Source organism: Bos indicus, chromosome 2, assembly GCF_029378745.1.
Source record: "Bos indicus isolate NIAB-ARS_2022 breed Sahiwal x Tharparkar chromosome 2, NIAB-ARS_B.indTharparkar_mat_pri_1.0, whole genome shotgun sequence".
NCBI classification, from domain to species: domain Eukaryota; kingdom Metazoa; phylum Chordata; class Mammalia; order Artiodactyla; family Bovidae; genus Bos; species Bos indicus.
This window is the reverse complement of record NC_091761.1, coordinates 94976479-94992645: the sequence shown is the minus strand read 5'-3', so window position 1 is coordinate 94992645 and position 16167 is coordinate 94976479. Positions and strand designations below refer to the sequence as shown.

The following is a 16167-nucleotide window of genomic DNA, read 5'->3' as shown; positions in this document are numbered from 1 at the left end:
TCAGTCATTCAGTCAGTCGTGTCCAACTCGTTGCAATCTCATGGACTGCAGCACACCAGGCCTCCCTGTCTATCACCAACTCCCGGAGTTTACTGAAACTCATGTCCATTGAGTCAGTGATGCCATCCAACCATCTCATCCTGTGTCATCCCATTCTCCTCTCACCTTCAATCTTTCCCAGCATCAGGGTCTTTTCAAATGAGTCAGCTCTTCCCATCAGATAGCCAAAGTATTGCAGTTTCAGTTTCAGCATCAGTCCTTCCAATGAACATTCAGGACTGATCTCCTTTAGGATAGACTGATTGGATCTCCTTGCAGTCCAAGGGACTCTCAAGAGTCTTCACCAACACCACAGTCCGAAAGCATCAGTTCTTCAGCGCTCAGCTTTCTTTATAGTCCAACTCTCACATCCATACATGACTACTGGAAAAACCATAGCCTTGACTAGATGGACCTTTGTTGGCAAAGTAATGTCTGCTTTTGATATGCTGTCTAGGTTGGTCATATCTTTTCTTCCAAGGAGTAAGCATCTTTTAATTTCATGGCTGCAGTCACCATCAGCAGTGATTTTGGAATCCAAAAAATAAAATTTGCCACTGTTTCTCCATCTATTTGCCATGAAGTGATCGGATCAAGTGCCATGATCTTAGTTTTCTGAATGCTGAGCTTTAAGCCAACATTTTCACTCTCCTCTTTCACTTTCATCAAGAGGCTCTTTAGTTCCTCTTCATTTTATGCCATAAGGGTGGTGTCATCTGCATATCTAAGGCTATTGATATTTCTCCTGGCAATCCTGATTCCAGCTTGTGCTTCATCCAGCCCAGTGTTTTCTCATGATGTACTCTACATATAAGTTAAATAAGCACGGTGACAATATACAGCCTTGACGTACTCCTTTTCCTATTTGGAACCAGTCTGTTGTTCCATGTCCAGTTCTAACTGTTGCTTGTTGACTTGCATACAGATTTCTCAAGAGGCAGGTCAGGTGGTCTGGTATTCCCATCTCTTTCAGAATTTTCCACAGTTTATTGTGATCCACACAGTCAAAGCATCAAGTTGGTTCTTTGGCAGCATCAAATTGTATTCAGATGATAATCAGGGTAGCAGGGACAGAGCAGGGAATCCAGAAAGGATGGAGAGAGCCGAAAGAGATAGGTAGAGGCCATCAGCTGTTCCGCGCTGAATGGTTGATGGTGGGCTCCACAACATGCCTGGTGGGTGGCTGGACAAAGCATGAAATGGATGGGGGCAGACTTGATGAATGAATCTAGCTCCGTCTAGAAGTTGGTCAAGCTGACCAAATCACTGTCCAGAGGAGCATGGCAAATTCAGTTCCGCTCAGAATACGTGTCTTAAGAGGTTCAGTCAGACAGTGTCTCTACGTATCTGGGTAACACCCAGCTGGTGATAAGCAATGCCCATGGAAAGCGGGAGTCCACTGGGGCCCCTGTGGGAGGACTGAGCAAACACTATAAGGTCTGTCATGAAGGGGATGACTGGCAGCTTCCCAGGACAGAGGAGGAAAAGCCAAATTGTGGAGTCTTTGCACCAGAACCGTATAAGTTGTTCATTAAAATTTTAAACTCTTAGGCTTAACTAATTCATAAAAAATGTTAGTAGTGGTTAAGTGGGGAAAATGGGGTTGAATTTGGGTTGTTGTGGGGCTATTTGCTTAATGAGCACTGGAATCAGTTATAACAGTATGGTGCTTTCCGTATTGAAAGGTGAACTGTGAAAAAATTTAGTAGGTATAAAGTGGATGTAATAACTAGCATTTTTTTGAGCTAGAATAAAATAGATAATAAAAGGAAAGTAAGAAGAGCTGAAACTAAATATTCTATTTAGTTCATTTTTCCAGTAAACTAAATAGAATATTAATAGCAAGTAAAAGGTATGTAGAAAAGAGAAGGGTAAGAATAAATTAGAAAAGGGTATTTTCTCATGTAGCTTTTTGTTTCATTACATGCACACAAGTGCAGGTATTGATCTGGAATGTAAAAAAACAAAAATTTATAGTGGGTAATGGTCAACAAAGTTTGAAAAGCACTCACATAGAACATCTCGTGGGCTGTTAGTTACGTTCTAAACCCACCATGTTTTACCTAATTTTTTTTCAGACTATAAAGACTTGTTTACTCATCTAATGCCAGATGATGAAAAAGATCTAATTTTGTCAGATGGTGAGTCTGTCGAGTGATAAACAATCTCCGCAGTGCTGATGATCATGACAGAAATCATCCAGTCTCAGAGAATGACCTTGTGGTCAGAAAACACAGTCCAGCAACTAAAGTAACTTTGAAAGGACTCTTTCTCATACTCATAGATGCTTTGAAGGAGAGAGAAAAAAGATGGAAGGAAATTTTATTTTAAAACCAAAATTGCTTCCGTGTCATAATCACGTCATCTCTCCTCAGATACTCTAATTTCAGCTCCAGCTCCCATGGCTCATTCTTCTCACCTTTTCTTCTCAATTCCTCATTACAAAACTCAAAATAGCTGTCATGCCAAGTCAGGATCCTTCTCAGAATGTGGGTGAAAGGAAGACCCTGACAAGCCCAAGTTAGAAATCTCTTTATCAAGGGAAATCTGGAAAATTTTATACATACTTACATATATGTATCTTGTATATATTTGTATAGAGGCTTATATTTTTTAAAATCTGCCTAAGGAGTTGTATATCCAGAAGATAATAATAACCTATTTTGTTTCCATCTTGACTACTTCTTTACTTAAAACTGTCTGTACAGGAGGGAGCCGGCAAATGCTGAAACATTGCCAGTGACCAAAGTTTCACAGGGAGGTTGGTAGACACTTCCCTGAGATGTTTGGCTAGAAACCCATTTGCCCCTGACAGTGGCTTATCCATGACACCATATAAAAGTGATCTGTAATCCCATGTGTAAAACAGATAGCTAGTGGGAAGCTGCTGTATAGCACAGGGAGGTGAGTTCAGTGTTATGAGATGACTTAGGGGGATGAGATGGGGAGGCTGACTCGAGACGGAGGGGATATGTGTATATATATAGCTGATCTAACACAGCAGAAACTAACACAACATTGCTAAGCAATTACATTCCAATAATAAACAAGCAACCTGACATCTTGCAGCTTTCAAAGAAGGCAAGGCATTCTGAGAACCTTGGAGTAGGAGGGAAAAGATAGGGGAAAATGAGAATAATAGCAAAAATGAATATACTTTAAATACTAAAAGTGCCATTCTTCTAATTGTCTACTGCATTGGATTTTTTAGATCTGGTTCCTCAAACTGGCTCTGAAAAGCCACAAAGTCAAGAATGCACAAATAGTAGGTGGTAGACAGACATTCACATTAAAAAGTGATCTTTTCTGTTATAAATAAACTGGGTAGAAGAGCTCAAGTGTCCCTGTGATACATGATCCCACATCCCTAGGACTCAGCCTTGTTTGCTGACTCTCTGGAGCCTAGCTTCCTACTTTAAAACCAGGGTTATGACAACAGAACCCTTCCCTCGGAATGCAGAAGTAAGGAAGCAGACACAAATACACCTGCAGATCCAGATTCTCAAAGTTCGTAACTGAGTTGTTAACAATATTTTACGCAAACAAGGCAGACATAGATTTCTTTGTGGTTAGCCAACTCAGGATATTCACTTATGGCCTCACATGCATGCATGCGTACTCAGTCGTGTCCGACTCTTTGTGACCCCATGGCCCTGCCAGGCTCCTCTGTCCATGGAATTTTCCAGGCAAGAATACTGGAGTGGATTTCCATTTCCTTCTCCAGGGGATCTTCCTGACCCAGGGACTGAACCCACGTCTCTTGTGCCTCCCGCATTGGCAGGTAGGTTCTTTTCTAGCTGAAAATGTTAGAATGGGGAAATGTTAGCACTTCTATTTCTATATCCAATAAGATGAACAGATCCATTGCGACTTCCATTCTGAAAACGTGCAGTGTGGTAGGCTTTGGAGTGGCCATGGGGAATTAGAATTGATGCATAGAGGAAAAGCAGGGCCAAAAGGGGAAATGAAACTGACAATTTATCTGCAAGCAGAATTCAGAATGAGAAGCAAAGGCGCCAAGAGGGACTGCACATAGAAATAGACTAAAGTCAGGAAAAGTGGCCAGAATTTAGTTTTGCTACGTGAAAATATCTAATGATGATCATTGGTTTGATTTCCTTCATAGGGTCCCTCTCACACATGCAGTTCCTCAGCTATTGAATCAGCTTGAGTATAGGAATCCAGTAAAGGAAAGGAACAGGGTAGCCAAAGAAAAGCCAATGAAAACATGTCGACCAATGTATTTTTAAGACAGTTACATCCTTTCAGGGATCCTCTGGTCAATCAGTAAAGAGTCTGCCTGCAATGCAGGAGACCTGGATTCAATCCCTGGGTCAGGAAGATCCCCTGGAGGAGGAAATGGCAACCCACTCCAGTATTCTTGCCTGAAGAATTCCATGGACAGAGGAGCCTGGTGGACTACAGTCCATGGGATCACAAAGAGTCGGACACAACCGAGTGACTTAACACTTTGACTTTCATATCCTTTCATTACCTTCCTTTCACAGATTCTGAAAGCAAGGCTACAGAACAGTAACAGATCAAATCAGGCCAATTACAAGATTATTTGGTAGTATAATAAATATGGAAAGACCATCAATATCTACATTTTGTTGTTGTGTAGTCGCCAAGTCCTGTCCAGCTCTTTCCGACCCCATGGACTGTAGCCCACCAGGCTCCTCTGTCCATGGCATTTCCCAGGCAAGAATTCTGGAGTGAGTTGCCATTTCCTTCTCCAGGGAATCTTCCTGGCCGAGGGATCAAACCCATGTCTCCTGCATTGGCAGGCGGGTACTTTACCACTGAAGCACCAGGGAAGCCTGAACATCTATATTCAGGGAAGAATAATTTGAAAGATTTGCTTCAGTCTTTAGCTAATATTATGCTAGACAGTTCAATAACAGTGACAGCACACACACAAAGTCAGTTCAATCATTCTGTATTACCTGGATTCATTGATGTTTGCTTATTGCTGTCTCTGCTCTGCTCAGTCACTTCAATTATGTCTGACTCTTTATGACCCCGTGGATTGTAGCCCACCAAGCTCCTCTGTCTGTGGGATTTTCATAGAAGAACACTGGAGTGGGTTGCCATTTCTGTACTTTCTCCAAGTAATTTGGTACCAACTGCTGTTTTTTGAACTACGCTAAAATAGAATTGTCAGTCATTGCATCCTTGCTTATACATCCTTCTGAAAGAACCTATTCCTCCCACAGACCAACCCTAAGACATGGGCCTAGGTGGCCACGTTTGCTCAAATGTCCTTACCACATCAGCCTCGACTAATTGGGCCCAAATGGACACACCTGACTCAAGGAGAAACAATCAGAGCTTTCTCTTGCTCTCTCAAGAAATTTGAACTCAGCAAAATGGATGAGTGAGTTGGTGTCTGAGTGATAGCAATGGTGGTGAGCAAAAGGAGGCCACGAGGTTCTGTCCGTGAGGTCTTTAGATCTGGTCAGGTTCACGACCTTCGTGAGACCCAGCTGTGCACTGTTTCTCCTCGGTATAAGTGTCATTATAACAAACCACACTGTTAGTCTAAATTGAATGGATTCTGTTTCTTGATGCCGCATGTACCCCGGGTAAACTATATTTTGAAAGAAAAGCACAGTCTTACACCTGGGCTTCCCAGGTGACACAAGTGGTAAAGAACCCGCCTGTCAATCAGGAGACCTAAGACATACGGGTTCAAACCCTGAATCAGGAAGATCCCCTGGAGGAGGGCATGGCGACCCACTCCAGTATTCTTGCCTGGAGAATCCCATGGACAGAGGAACATGGTGGGCTACAGTCCATAGAGTCGCAAAGAGTGAGACACGACGGAAGCGATTTAGCACACTTGCATACCTTATAATTCTATGGTTTAAGAAAAATTATAGTCTTTTATTAAAGTAGTAGTAGTCACACCAGTCTGCTCATATATTTCAAGCTTTTGTTGTTGTTTAGCTGCTAAGTGTCTGACTCTTCTGCGATTCCATGGAGTGTGGCCTGCAAGGCTTCTCTGTCCATGAGATTTCCCAGGCAAGAAGGCTGGAGTGGGTTGCCATTTCCTCCTCCAGGGGATCTTTCCAACCCATTGATTTAACTTGCATCTCCTGTGTCTCCTTCATTGACAGGAGGATTCTTTAAGTTTTGAAAGACCAAGAGTCATGTTAAAAACTGCTGGTTCTTGTGCTTTCTCTATAGTTTTCAATGGTGCTTATGGTACAAATTACTTTCTGAAAATTCAGGGAGATTTCAGACGCCTTCTGCATTGCTTCTGTACTGTCATAATAAAATGTATGATTTTAAAGCCATGGCTAACTTTGGCTTTTTTTTTTTTTTTAAGTCAGCGCCTTATTTATAGTGAAGAAAACTTAATGTTAAGGACTTCAAGTGAGGTCTCGTGCCCTAATTCTACCACTCCACCTGCCTCTTCTCGTGGGGTTCTCAACCAAAGCAGTGAGACCACCAAGGACAGTAGCTGGAGGAGGACTTGCCTGTCCTCAACACACAGCGGGGCATGTGACAGTTGCCCCCCAACATGCAGGGTTTCTTCATGGTGAAACTGAACTAGACTGGAACGTGTAACTCAGAAACTGCAGCAAAGCATCCTGTTCTATTCACCTGGAGGCAGTTTTGCCCATCAGTTATCAGCCAGAACTAGGAGGGAAAGTCAGTGAATACAACCATGGACGCAACACCACCTTTCAAGCCAGCGGCCCTGCCCTTCAGTGAGACTCTTCCCAGTGGGTGTCAAGCGCTGACCGGTCAGATGATCAGCTGCTTCTCCAATAGGTGGACATCTAGGAAGGGGTTAGAGAGAGCCCTGGGCAGAGCTTCTCCTCTCCGGGGACACTCTAGGAAACATTCAGCCCCATCTCCAGCAGGCTGTATTTCCCAGTATGAATCAGAACTCTCACTTGTTCGAACCACTATGGGGTGACAGGATGCTCTACGATAGACTCCCATAGGTGAAGAGAACGAAGTGATTTTAACCACTATACCTAGCACCACACATCTGCTGAAAATTAATATAAGATACAGAATGATGGGAGGAGGAAAGTATCTGTGTTTGCTGTTGGTTTAAAAGTAATGATTGTGCCATTTCAAAACTAATATCTTTCAGAGAATTACTATTTTGTTGTGTTTGTTTTTCAACTGCTGCACTGGTTCTCACAGTAGCTTATTACATGTAATGAACCAGGCTGGAAAATTTTCAAGTCTGGTCTTCCCATTAGGAGTAACTTTAATATGAGATTATTAAAAGATAATTTCTCCATGTTATTAAAACTGTCCAATAAAGGCATGAGGGAAGAATATTCAGTCGGAATTTTAGAATATGACTCAGATAAAGTCATTATATATATAAAGTGGTTACTTTATTGGTAACTGAAGTATAGATTAAGTACATCCTGTAACTGTAGCAGGCACTCTTAGTTGCCCTCTCTACAGCCTTGCTCCCTTTCTCCTGATTCACTGAACTCTGATTTTGTTGGCATGGTCAATGGGCCCAACCTTAAGCCATGAATCTTGATAGATCTAATATAGTCTCATTTACCAGTGATTGGTCTAGGGGCAGGCATGTGACCCAGTTTTGTACAGTAATACATGAGGAGAAATCGTCTTCCAGAGGGGCTGTATGTGTGAAAGAGGGGTGAGGTGGGGTGGGGCGTGGAGATGGCGAGGGCAGAGAGCAAGAGAATGAATGAATGATATGCAAGAAGAAAGCACTTTGACTTCCACCTACTTCCTTCCTGTTTAAAATGTTCTGCTGCTGCTGCTGCTGCTAAGTCACTTCAGTCGTGTCCGACTCTGTGCGACCCCATAGACAGCAGCCTACCAGGCTTCTCCATCCATGGGATTCTCCAGGCAAGAACACTGGAGTGGGTTGCCATTTCATTCTCCAACGCATGAAAGTGGAAAGTGAAAGGGAAGTCGCTCAGTCATGTCCAACTCTTAGCGACCCCATGGACTACAGCCCACCAGGCTCCTCCGTCCATGGGATTTTCCGGGCAACAGTACTGGAGTGGGGTGCCATTGCCTTCTCCCAAAATGTTCTTCTACCAGAATGTAATGTTTGCAGCTTGAAGGATCATTTTGTGGCAATAAGGACTGACGTCACTGGTAGGATACCACCAGGAGAGTAGAAGTATAGCAAGAGAAAAAACCTGATGCATGAACCCAAGGCCTCAATGACTTCCAAAGACCTCAGAGCCAACCTTGGATCAACTTCAGAGTTTCTGTCAAACAAATGACAACATAGTTTAAGCTCCTGTTGTGGTTTCTGTTACTTAAACAGCCAAAAGCTATATAACTTAATGGAGAAATAGCTTTTATTTTGTTATTGTTATTGGAAATAAATAGGAAATATATTTAGATAATTTAGACAATTCTCCCACTCAGGTTCCAAAGCTGTATTGACTTTCATATTTTTAGTGTTCTCAGTTCCAGTTGGTAAATGTTACCAGCCTAGTTCAGTCCTAGACCAATAGTTTTCGGTATTAGCATGAATCAGAATAATATGTCAAAAACACATTGCTGGGCCCCATCTGCAGAGTCTCAGATTCAGCAGGTCTTATGTGGGGCCTGAGAAGCTGCATTCTTCACAAATTCCCAGGCGGTGCTGATGTTGCTGATCTGGGGACCACACTTGGATAACCACTGTCCCAGCTAATGGGCAGTCACCTCCTAAGTCAACCGCCTCCCCAGTTCCCTTTATCCACGCCTATAGTCCTGAAGCTGTGGTTTTTCAAGTAGTCATGTATGGATGTAAGAGTTGGACTATACAGAAAGCTGAGTGCCCAAGAATTGATGCTTTTGAACCGTGGTGCTGGAGAAGACTCCTGAGAGTCCCTTGGCGGGCAAGGAGATCCAACCAGTCCATTCTAAAGGAATCAGTCCTGAATATTCATTGGAAGGACTGATGTTGAAGCTGAAACTCCAATAGTTTGGCACTTGATGTGAAGAACTGACTCATTGGAAAAGACCTTGATGCTGGGAAAGATTGAAGGCAGGAGGAGAAGGGGACGACAGAGGATGAGATGGTTGGATGGCATCACCGATGCAATGGACATGGGTTTGAGTAGGCTCCAGGAGTTGGTGATGGACAGGGAAGCCTGGTGTGCTGCAGCCCATGGGGTCACAAAGAGTCAGACATGACTGAGTGACTGAACTATAGTCCTGACACTCACTTTCTGGCCACAGGATTCCACTTACCAGCCCAGTGTTTTAGGACTTTTTCATGCCACCCAGATTGGTCTGCACAATCCTCTGAGCTTTAGTTTTGCTGCTTCCCCATGCTCTCACAGACCACTGGCCCTACCTAGAGTCTTATCTCGCTGAAGCCTCCTTGGGTCTGACACAGTGGGGTGACCTTCCTTCTCCTGGACAAATCACTTCTTTTTATCTGAGAAAGAGGGAAATTATGGAATTCCAACAGACAGAAATAAATTAAACAGCCTTTTCCTCCCTCTACTCCCCGCCAGGTGGGAAATAATGTTGTATATAACCTTCATTTGCTCCTTTCCTGGCCTTAACATGAGCATCTTTACCTCTAAAATGGTCCTTGCCCAGAGCTGAATGCTTACTCATTCTGCAGAGGACACAGAAATGTTACCCACGCTGACAGCTGAGCTGCTGGAAGCAAAGCCTGTAACCCTCCCAAGCCTGAGCAGCTGCTCTGTGCCTTTGATTAATTTCTTCTGGGCAGAAATTATAAGCCCTCAGAGATCTCTGATCACAAGCTTCTCACTTCATTGGTCCAAGGAAGCATGATTTCTATAAAAAGGGCCGTAAGCAGGGTTTTGCAGAGGCATGGTTTCCTTCTTTCCTTTAGGTACAATACCTGTCTCAGGGAAAGTGGCCTCAGGCCCTAGTGTCTCTTGCCCAAGAACAGCAGGCAATAGTCACTCAAGTAATGCCACCAAGTCAGCTTTTCATCCACAGCCCCCAGAAATCATTGCGATGATTGAAAAATCTCGTGATGCATCCTCAGTCCTCACACGGATTTGACCCATCAGCAGTGTTTGACATGGTGGATCATTTCCCTCTCTTCGTATCACTTGCCTTCCAGTGCAGGGCACTCCCATGGCTTTCTTCCTACTTCATCCCATGAGGTGCCCCACTTTTTCTCTGTATCCTTTGCTAATTCCCCCTCTTCTCTTGTAAGGTTGGAGTGCTCCAAGAGTCTATCCTTGGTTATCTTCTCTATCTACACTCATCTGTCAATAATTCCATTTAGTTGCACGGCTTTACATTCTGTCTGTGTGTAGGGAACTCTCCAACTAATATCTGCAGACTTTCAGCTCTTCCAAAGTTTACACTTCTCTGTTTTTCTTCAAATTCCCAGTTAAATGGCAAATAGGCAAATAAATTGACAAGTCCCAAATTTCTCTTTTATTCCAACATTTCGCACCTCAGACTTGTTCCTCCCACAGAATCTCAGTGAAGGAGAACTTACCTTCCAATTGCTCAAACCAAAATCACTGGAATCATCCTTTACTTCTCGTTCCCTCACGTTCTACATCCAATCTCTTAGGAAAGTCTATTGGCTCTAACTCCAAAATATTCTCCTGTAAATCAGATAGTATTGAAAGGGAGCAGGACTGTATGGTCCTTGCCACCCCAGCATGTCTTCTTCCTGGCTTTTGTGAAAGAATAAGTTTAATCAGAGAAGTGAGAAATGCTGAGACAAAGGAAAACAGTCAAAGGAGACTAAATGACAATAACATAGTCATTAAGCATAGTCAGGGGTGGCTACAATCTGTGGGGTTACAAAGAGTCAGACATGACTGAGCAAGTAATACACACACAAATATATATACCAAGTGCAATTCAAACATACTTAAGGCTTCCCTGTAGCTCAGCTGGTAAAGAATCTGCCTGCAGTGCAGGAGACCCAGGTTCGATTCCTGTGTTGGAAAGATCCCCTGGAGAAGGATATGGCCACCCACTCCAGTATTCTTGCCTGGAGAATCCCATGGACAGAGGAGCCTGGCAGGCTATAGTCCATGGGGTCGCAAGAGTTGGACACGACTTAGCGACCAAACCACCACCGCTACCAGGGACCTTTAGTTCTTTCTCAAGCGCTATAGATAATATTCTGGGCCATATCTTGTGAGCTGTCTTATAGATGCCAAAACACTATGTGGAGAAGTTAATTACAGGGTGACCAGACTGTACCCAGGACATGAGTGCCACAATTCTGAGAACTGACCACAAAGAAATGGGAACAAATGGACCCTGGAACTAAGGATTAACTGTACCTAAAACAATCAAGATGATGCTGGTCAGACCTCCGATGATCAATTTGAAGATGACTGTTAGAGATGATGGTGCTGTTTCTGCATGTAACCCCTCACCCCTGTCTATAAAAGCTCTCACTCCCTGCTTGTCGGGCGGAGGGAGGTTGGCCTTTGGACAGATGTCTGCCACCCTCCCCCCTCCCCTTTCCACCAACCTGTCCTGATTATTGGCTTTTGAGTGCCAAGCAGTCAGACCCAGAAATTCCTTTTGGTAATAGTATCTCATCTATGTTTAAAAACTGTAGAGGCTCTCAATTTACTTCAGGGTAAAGGTCAGAGGATGAGATGGTTGGATGGCATCGCTGGCCCAATGAACATGCACCATTGAGTTCATGTCCGGGAAATGGTCAAGGACAGGGAAGCCTGGCATGCTGCCGTCCATGGGGTCGCAAAGAGTTGGACATGACAGAGTGACTGAACAAAAATAGAAAGTCAGATCTTTGCAATGGCCTCTCCCCACCCCCACCCTCACCTTTGCATCTCTCATCTCTCCTTGGAGAAGGAAATGGCAACCCATTCCAGTATTCTTGCCTGGAAAATTCCACGGACAGAGGAGCCTGGCAGATCACGGTCCGTGGGGGTCACAAAAAATAGACACGACTGAACGACGAACATCTCTCCTATTCCTCTCTTCCATGCTCTTCCCACTCGGCTCTGGCCACCCTGGCCTCTTAACTACAACTTACATCTGCCAAGTACTCTCCCTCCTCAGAGACTCTACCTGGCACACTCTTTCTCTAAATGGTGCTTAGCCAACGCCTTCACTTCCTTCAAGTCTTTGCTCAACTTAATAGAGCCTATACACGCCGCCCTATTTAATACTGTCATACTCAGCAGTCTCAAATCTCTTTATTCTGCTCTACTTTTTATTTTATTCTATGGCACTTATAATAATCAGTATTATTATTTGTTCATGTATTATAACTAATTACAATGTCCATCTCCCATCTAGGATGGCAGCGTCATCATCTGTTCTCTGATCTTTTCTAAGCACCTTGAATAATGCCTGAGACATAATGGTGATCAGTATATGTTTTTGTCCCTCTCTTCTAAATTCTAATGGCAATCATTACTATTTTTTGAAGTATATGTAAGTCTCCGAGGAAGTGAGCTAGTTTTCTTCTAGGGTGATATTACCTAGGTAGAATCCAGCACCAAAGTCTCTCTTCAGTCTTGCACAATAAGAAGGATAGTTCTCAGGCACTATTAATCTCCTCAAAAAACCAACCAAGACTAATGATAGAACTCGAGTGCCAATTTATAAGTCTTAGGTTTAAAATAGAACCATCAAGGATACCAGATGTCCACAGTCCTGAGAGTGAGTTTACTTCCTATGCAAGCTACATGGGGACACCGAATATAATCAGAAGACTTGGAGTCAGAACAAGGAAAAGTTTTTAGATGAATTGGAAATCTGAAAACTTCAGACTCTAATTAACTTTATCTCCACAGTAGAGCCATATGCCATATGGAGTGTTTGAGACCACGGGCAGAGTACTCTCTTCCTACACAGTGCTAACTAGTCTCTCCTGACTGACTTATCCAACACATTTCTTGGGTGCTTATGATGGCTCATACAACATGGCAAACAAGTACTCAGGATACAGAGAATAATTCTGCTCCTAATTCTGATGCATGAGGGTCTTTCCCACCACTAAGGTAGTCTCTGAGATCAGCTGCATGTCCTATGATTCAGCTCAGTTCTTACGCTATCTACCTGGAGATAGGCTCAGATCCCGCAGGCTGAGAGCTCAGTCCCAACACACACACACACCACTTCAGACACCAGTCAGAAGGTCAGACTGTCACCAGTGCTTCTGACCAATGGCTGTATATCAGCAGTTTCAGTGACTCCCTCCTTGGGTGAGATTAATCTCCTAGAGCATCTCACAGAACTCAGGGAAAGAATTAACTTAATAGATTACTAGTTTGTTTAAAAAAAAAAAAAAGATATAACTCAGGAGCCAGATGGAAGAGATACACAAGGCAACATATGGGGAAAGGTTATGAAGCTTCCATGCCCTCCCCAGTATGCTACTTTCCCCAAATCTCCACGGGCTCATCAACTGGGAAGCTCTCTGAGCCCCATCCCTTGAGGGTTTTATGAAAACTTCATTGTAGGAGTGATTGATTAAATCATTGTTGCTGTTCAATTGCTCAGTCATGTCTGACTTTGCGACCCCAGGGACTGTAGCACCATCTCTCAGAGCTTGCTCAAACTCATGTCCATTGAGTCAGTGATGCCATCCAGCCGTCTCATCCTCCATCATCCCCTTCTCCTCCTGCCTTCAATCTTTCCCAGCATCAGGGTCTTTTCCAATGAGTCAGGTCTTCGCATCAGGTGGCCAAAGCATTGGAGCTTCAGCTTCAGCATCAGTTCTTCCAATGAATATTCAGGACTGATTTCCTTTAGGATGGACTGGTTGGATCTCCCTGCCATCCAAGGGACTCTCAATAGTCTTCTCCAACACCACAGTTAGTAAGGTTCAATTCCTCAATTCTCAGCCTTCTTTATGGTCCAATTTTCACATCTGTACATGACTACTAGAAAAACTATAGCTTTGACAATACGGAACTTTGTCAGCAATGTAATAGCTCTACTTTTTAATATGCTGTCTAGGTTGGGCATAGCTTTCCTTCCAAGATACAGGTGTCTTCTAATTTCATGGCTGCAGTCACCATCCACAGTTATTTTGGAGCCTAAGAAAATAAAGTCTGTCACTGTTTCCTTTGTTTCCTCATCTGTTTGCCATGAAGTGATGGGACTGGATGCCATGATCTCAATTTTTTGAATGTTTAATTTTAAGCCAGCTTTACACTCTCCTCTTTCACCTTCATCAAGAGGCTCTTGAGTTCTTCTTTGCTTTCTGCCATAAGGGTGGTGTCATCTGCATATCTGAGGTTATTGATATTTCTCCCGGCAATCTTGATTCCAGCTTGTGCTTCTTCCAGCCCAGCGTTTCTCATGATGTACTTTGCATATAAGTTAAATAAGCAGGGTGACAATATACAGCCTTGACGTACTCCTTTTCCTATTTGGAACCAGTCTGTTGTTCCATGTCCAGTTCTAACTGTTGCTTCCTGACCTGCATATAGATTTCTCAAGAGGCAGGTGGTCTGGTATTCCCATCTCTTGAAGAATTTTCCACAATTTATTGTGATCCACACAGTCAAAGGCTTTGGCATAGTCAATAAAGCAGAAATAGATGTTTTTCTGGAACTCTCTTGCTTTTTTGATGATCCAACAGATGTTGGCAAGTTGATCTCTGGTTCCTCTGTCATTTCTAAATCCAGCTTGTATATCTGGAAGTTTTCAGTTCAAGTACTATTGAAGCCAGGCTTCGACAGTTTTGAGCATTACCTTGCTAGCATGTGAAAAGAGTGCAGTTGTGAGGTAGCTTGAACATTCTTTGACATTGATTTTCTTTGGGAAACTGACCTTTTCCAGTCCGGTAGCCACTGCTGAGTTTTCCAAATTTGCTGGCATATTGAGTGCAGCACTTTCACAGCATCATTTTTTAGGATTTGAAATAGCTCACCTGAAATTCCATCACCTCCACTAGCTTCGTTAGCAGCGATGCTTCCTAAGGCCCTTTGACTTTGCACTCCAAGATGTCTGGCTCTAGGTGAGTGGTCTAGGGTAACCATCATGGTTACCTGGGTCATTAAGATCTTTTTTGTACAGTTCTTCTGTGTATTTTTGCCATCTCTTCTTAATATCTTCTGCTTCTGTTAGGTCCAATTTTCTTGAAGAGCTCTCTGTGCTGCATGCTGTGCTTAGTCACTCAGCATGACTGACTCTTTGCTACCCTTTGGACCATAGCCCACCAGGCTCCTCTGTCCATGGAGATTCTCCAGGCAAGAATACCGGAGAGGGTTGCCATGTCCTCTTCCAAGGGATTTTCCCAACCCAGGTCTCCCTCATTGCATGTGGATTCTTCACCCTCTGAGCCACCGTCTTTCCCATTCTATTGTTTTCCTCTATTTCTTTGCATTGTTCACTAAGGAAAGCTTTCTTATTTCTCCTTGCTATTCTTTGGAACTGCATTCAGGTGGGTATATCTTTCCTTTTTCCTTTGCCTTTAACTTCTCTTCTTTTCTTAGCTATTTGTGAAGCCTCTTCAGACAACCATTTTGCCTTTTTGCATTTCTTTTTCTTGGAAATAGTTTTGATCATTACCTCTTATACAATGTTGCAAATCTCCACCCATAGTCCTTCAGGCACTCTGTCTATCAGATCTAACCCTTTGAATCTATTTGTCACTTCCACTGTATAATCATACGGGATTTGATTTAGGTCATATCTGAATGGCCTAGTGGTTTTCCCTCCTTATTGGCTATTGGTAATTGATTCGGCCTTCAGCCCTTCTCCTCTCCCTTGAGGTCAACGGAGTAGGACTCAAAGTTCCAACCTGCTAAAAGGGTGGTTGGTTTCTCTGGCAACCAGTCCCCTATCCTTAAGTGCTTTGGAAAGTCACCTCATTAACATAACCAAAGACAATTCCACACTTTCATCCCTTAGGAAATTCCAAGAGTTTGAGGAGCTCACTGCCAGAAGATCATCTGGAGGAGAAAATGTCAAGGCAGGCTGCAGTCCATAGCATCACAAAGAGTCTGATACAACTAAGCAACTGAGCACTGAGCATGCCAGAAAGGGAACAAAGGGACAAAATCCAAATATACATATTTCTTATTATGAATCACAGTTATCTCACAGAGATAAACAAAAGATCTCTTATTCCTGCCTCTGAGGAGTTTGTTTTCTAGTAGAAGCCAATATAGTAAGTTAACAAATAAAGAACCAAGATGACCACAGGTTGTGCTAATAGTTATGAATAAA

At 43.2% G+C, this 16167-nt stretch overlaps 1 protein-coding gene across 3 annotated transcripts in view; it reads left to right on the top strand.

The window, feature by feature from the left end:
- The window catches only part of MDH1B (malate dehydrogenase 1B), a 36032-nt gene extending 29692 nt beyond the window's left edge, over nucleotides 1–6340 (top strand). For 2 of the 3 annotated variants that reach the window (XM_070770859.1, XM_019975865.2), the window contains 2 exons: nucleotides 2118–2180; nucleotides 3764–6340. In XM_070770859.1, the coding sequence (XP_070626960.1) occupies nucleotides 2118–2180; nucleotides 3764–3840 (140 nt within the window). In that variant the 3' untranslated portion in view covers nucleotides 3841–6340. The remainder of the gene's footprint in view (nucleotides 1–2117; nucleotides 2181–3763) is intronic. The other variant, XM_070770854.1, reaches the window with a different exon arrangement.
- Nucleotides 6341–16167: the final 9827 nt, after the last annotated feature.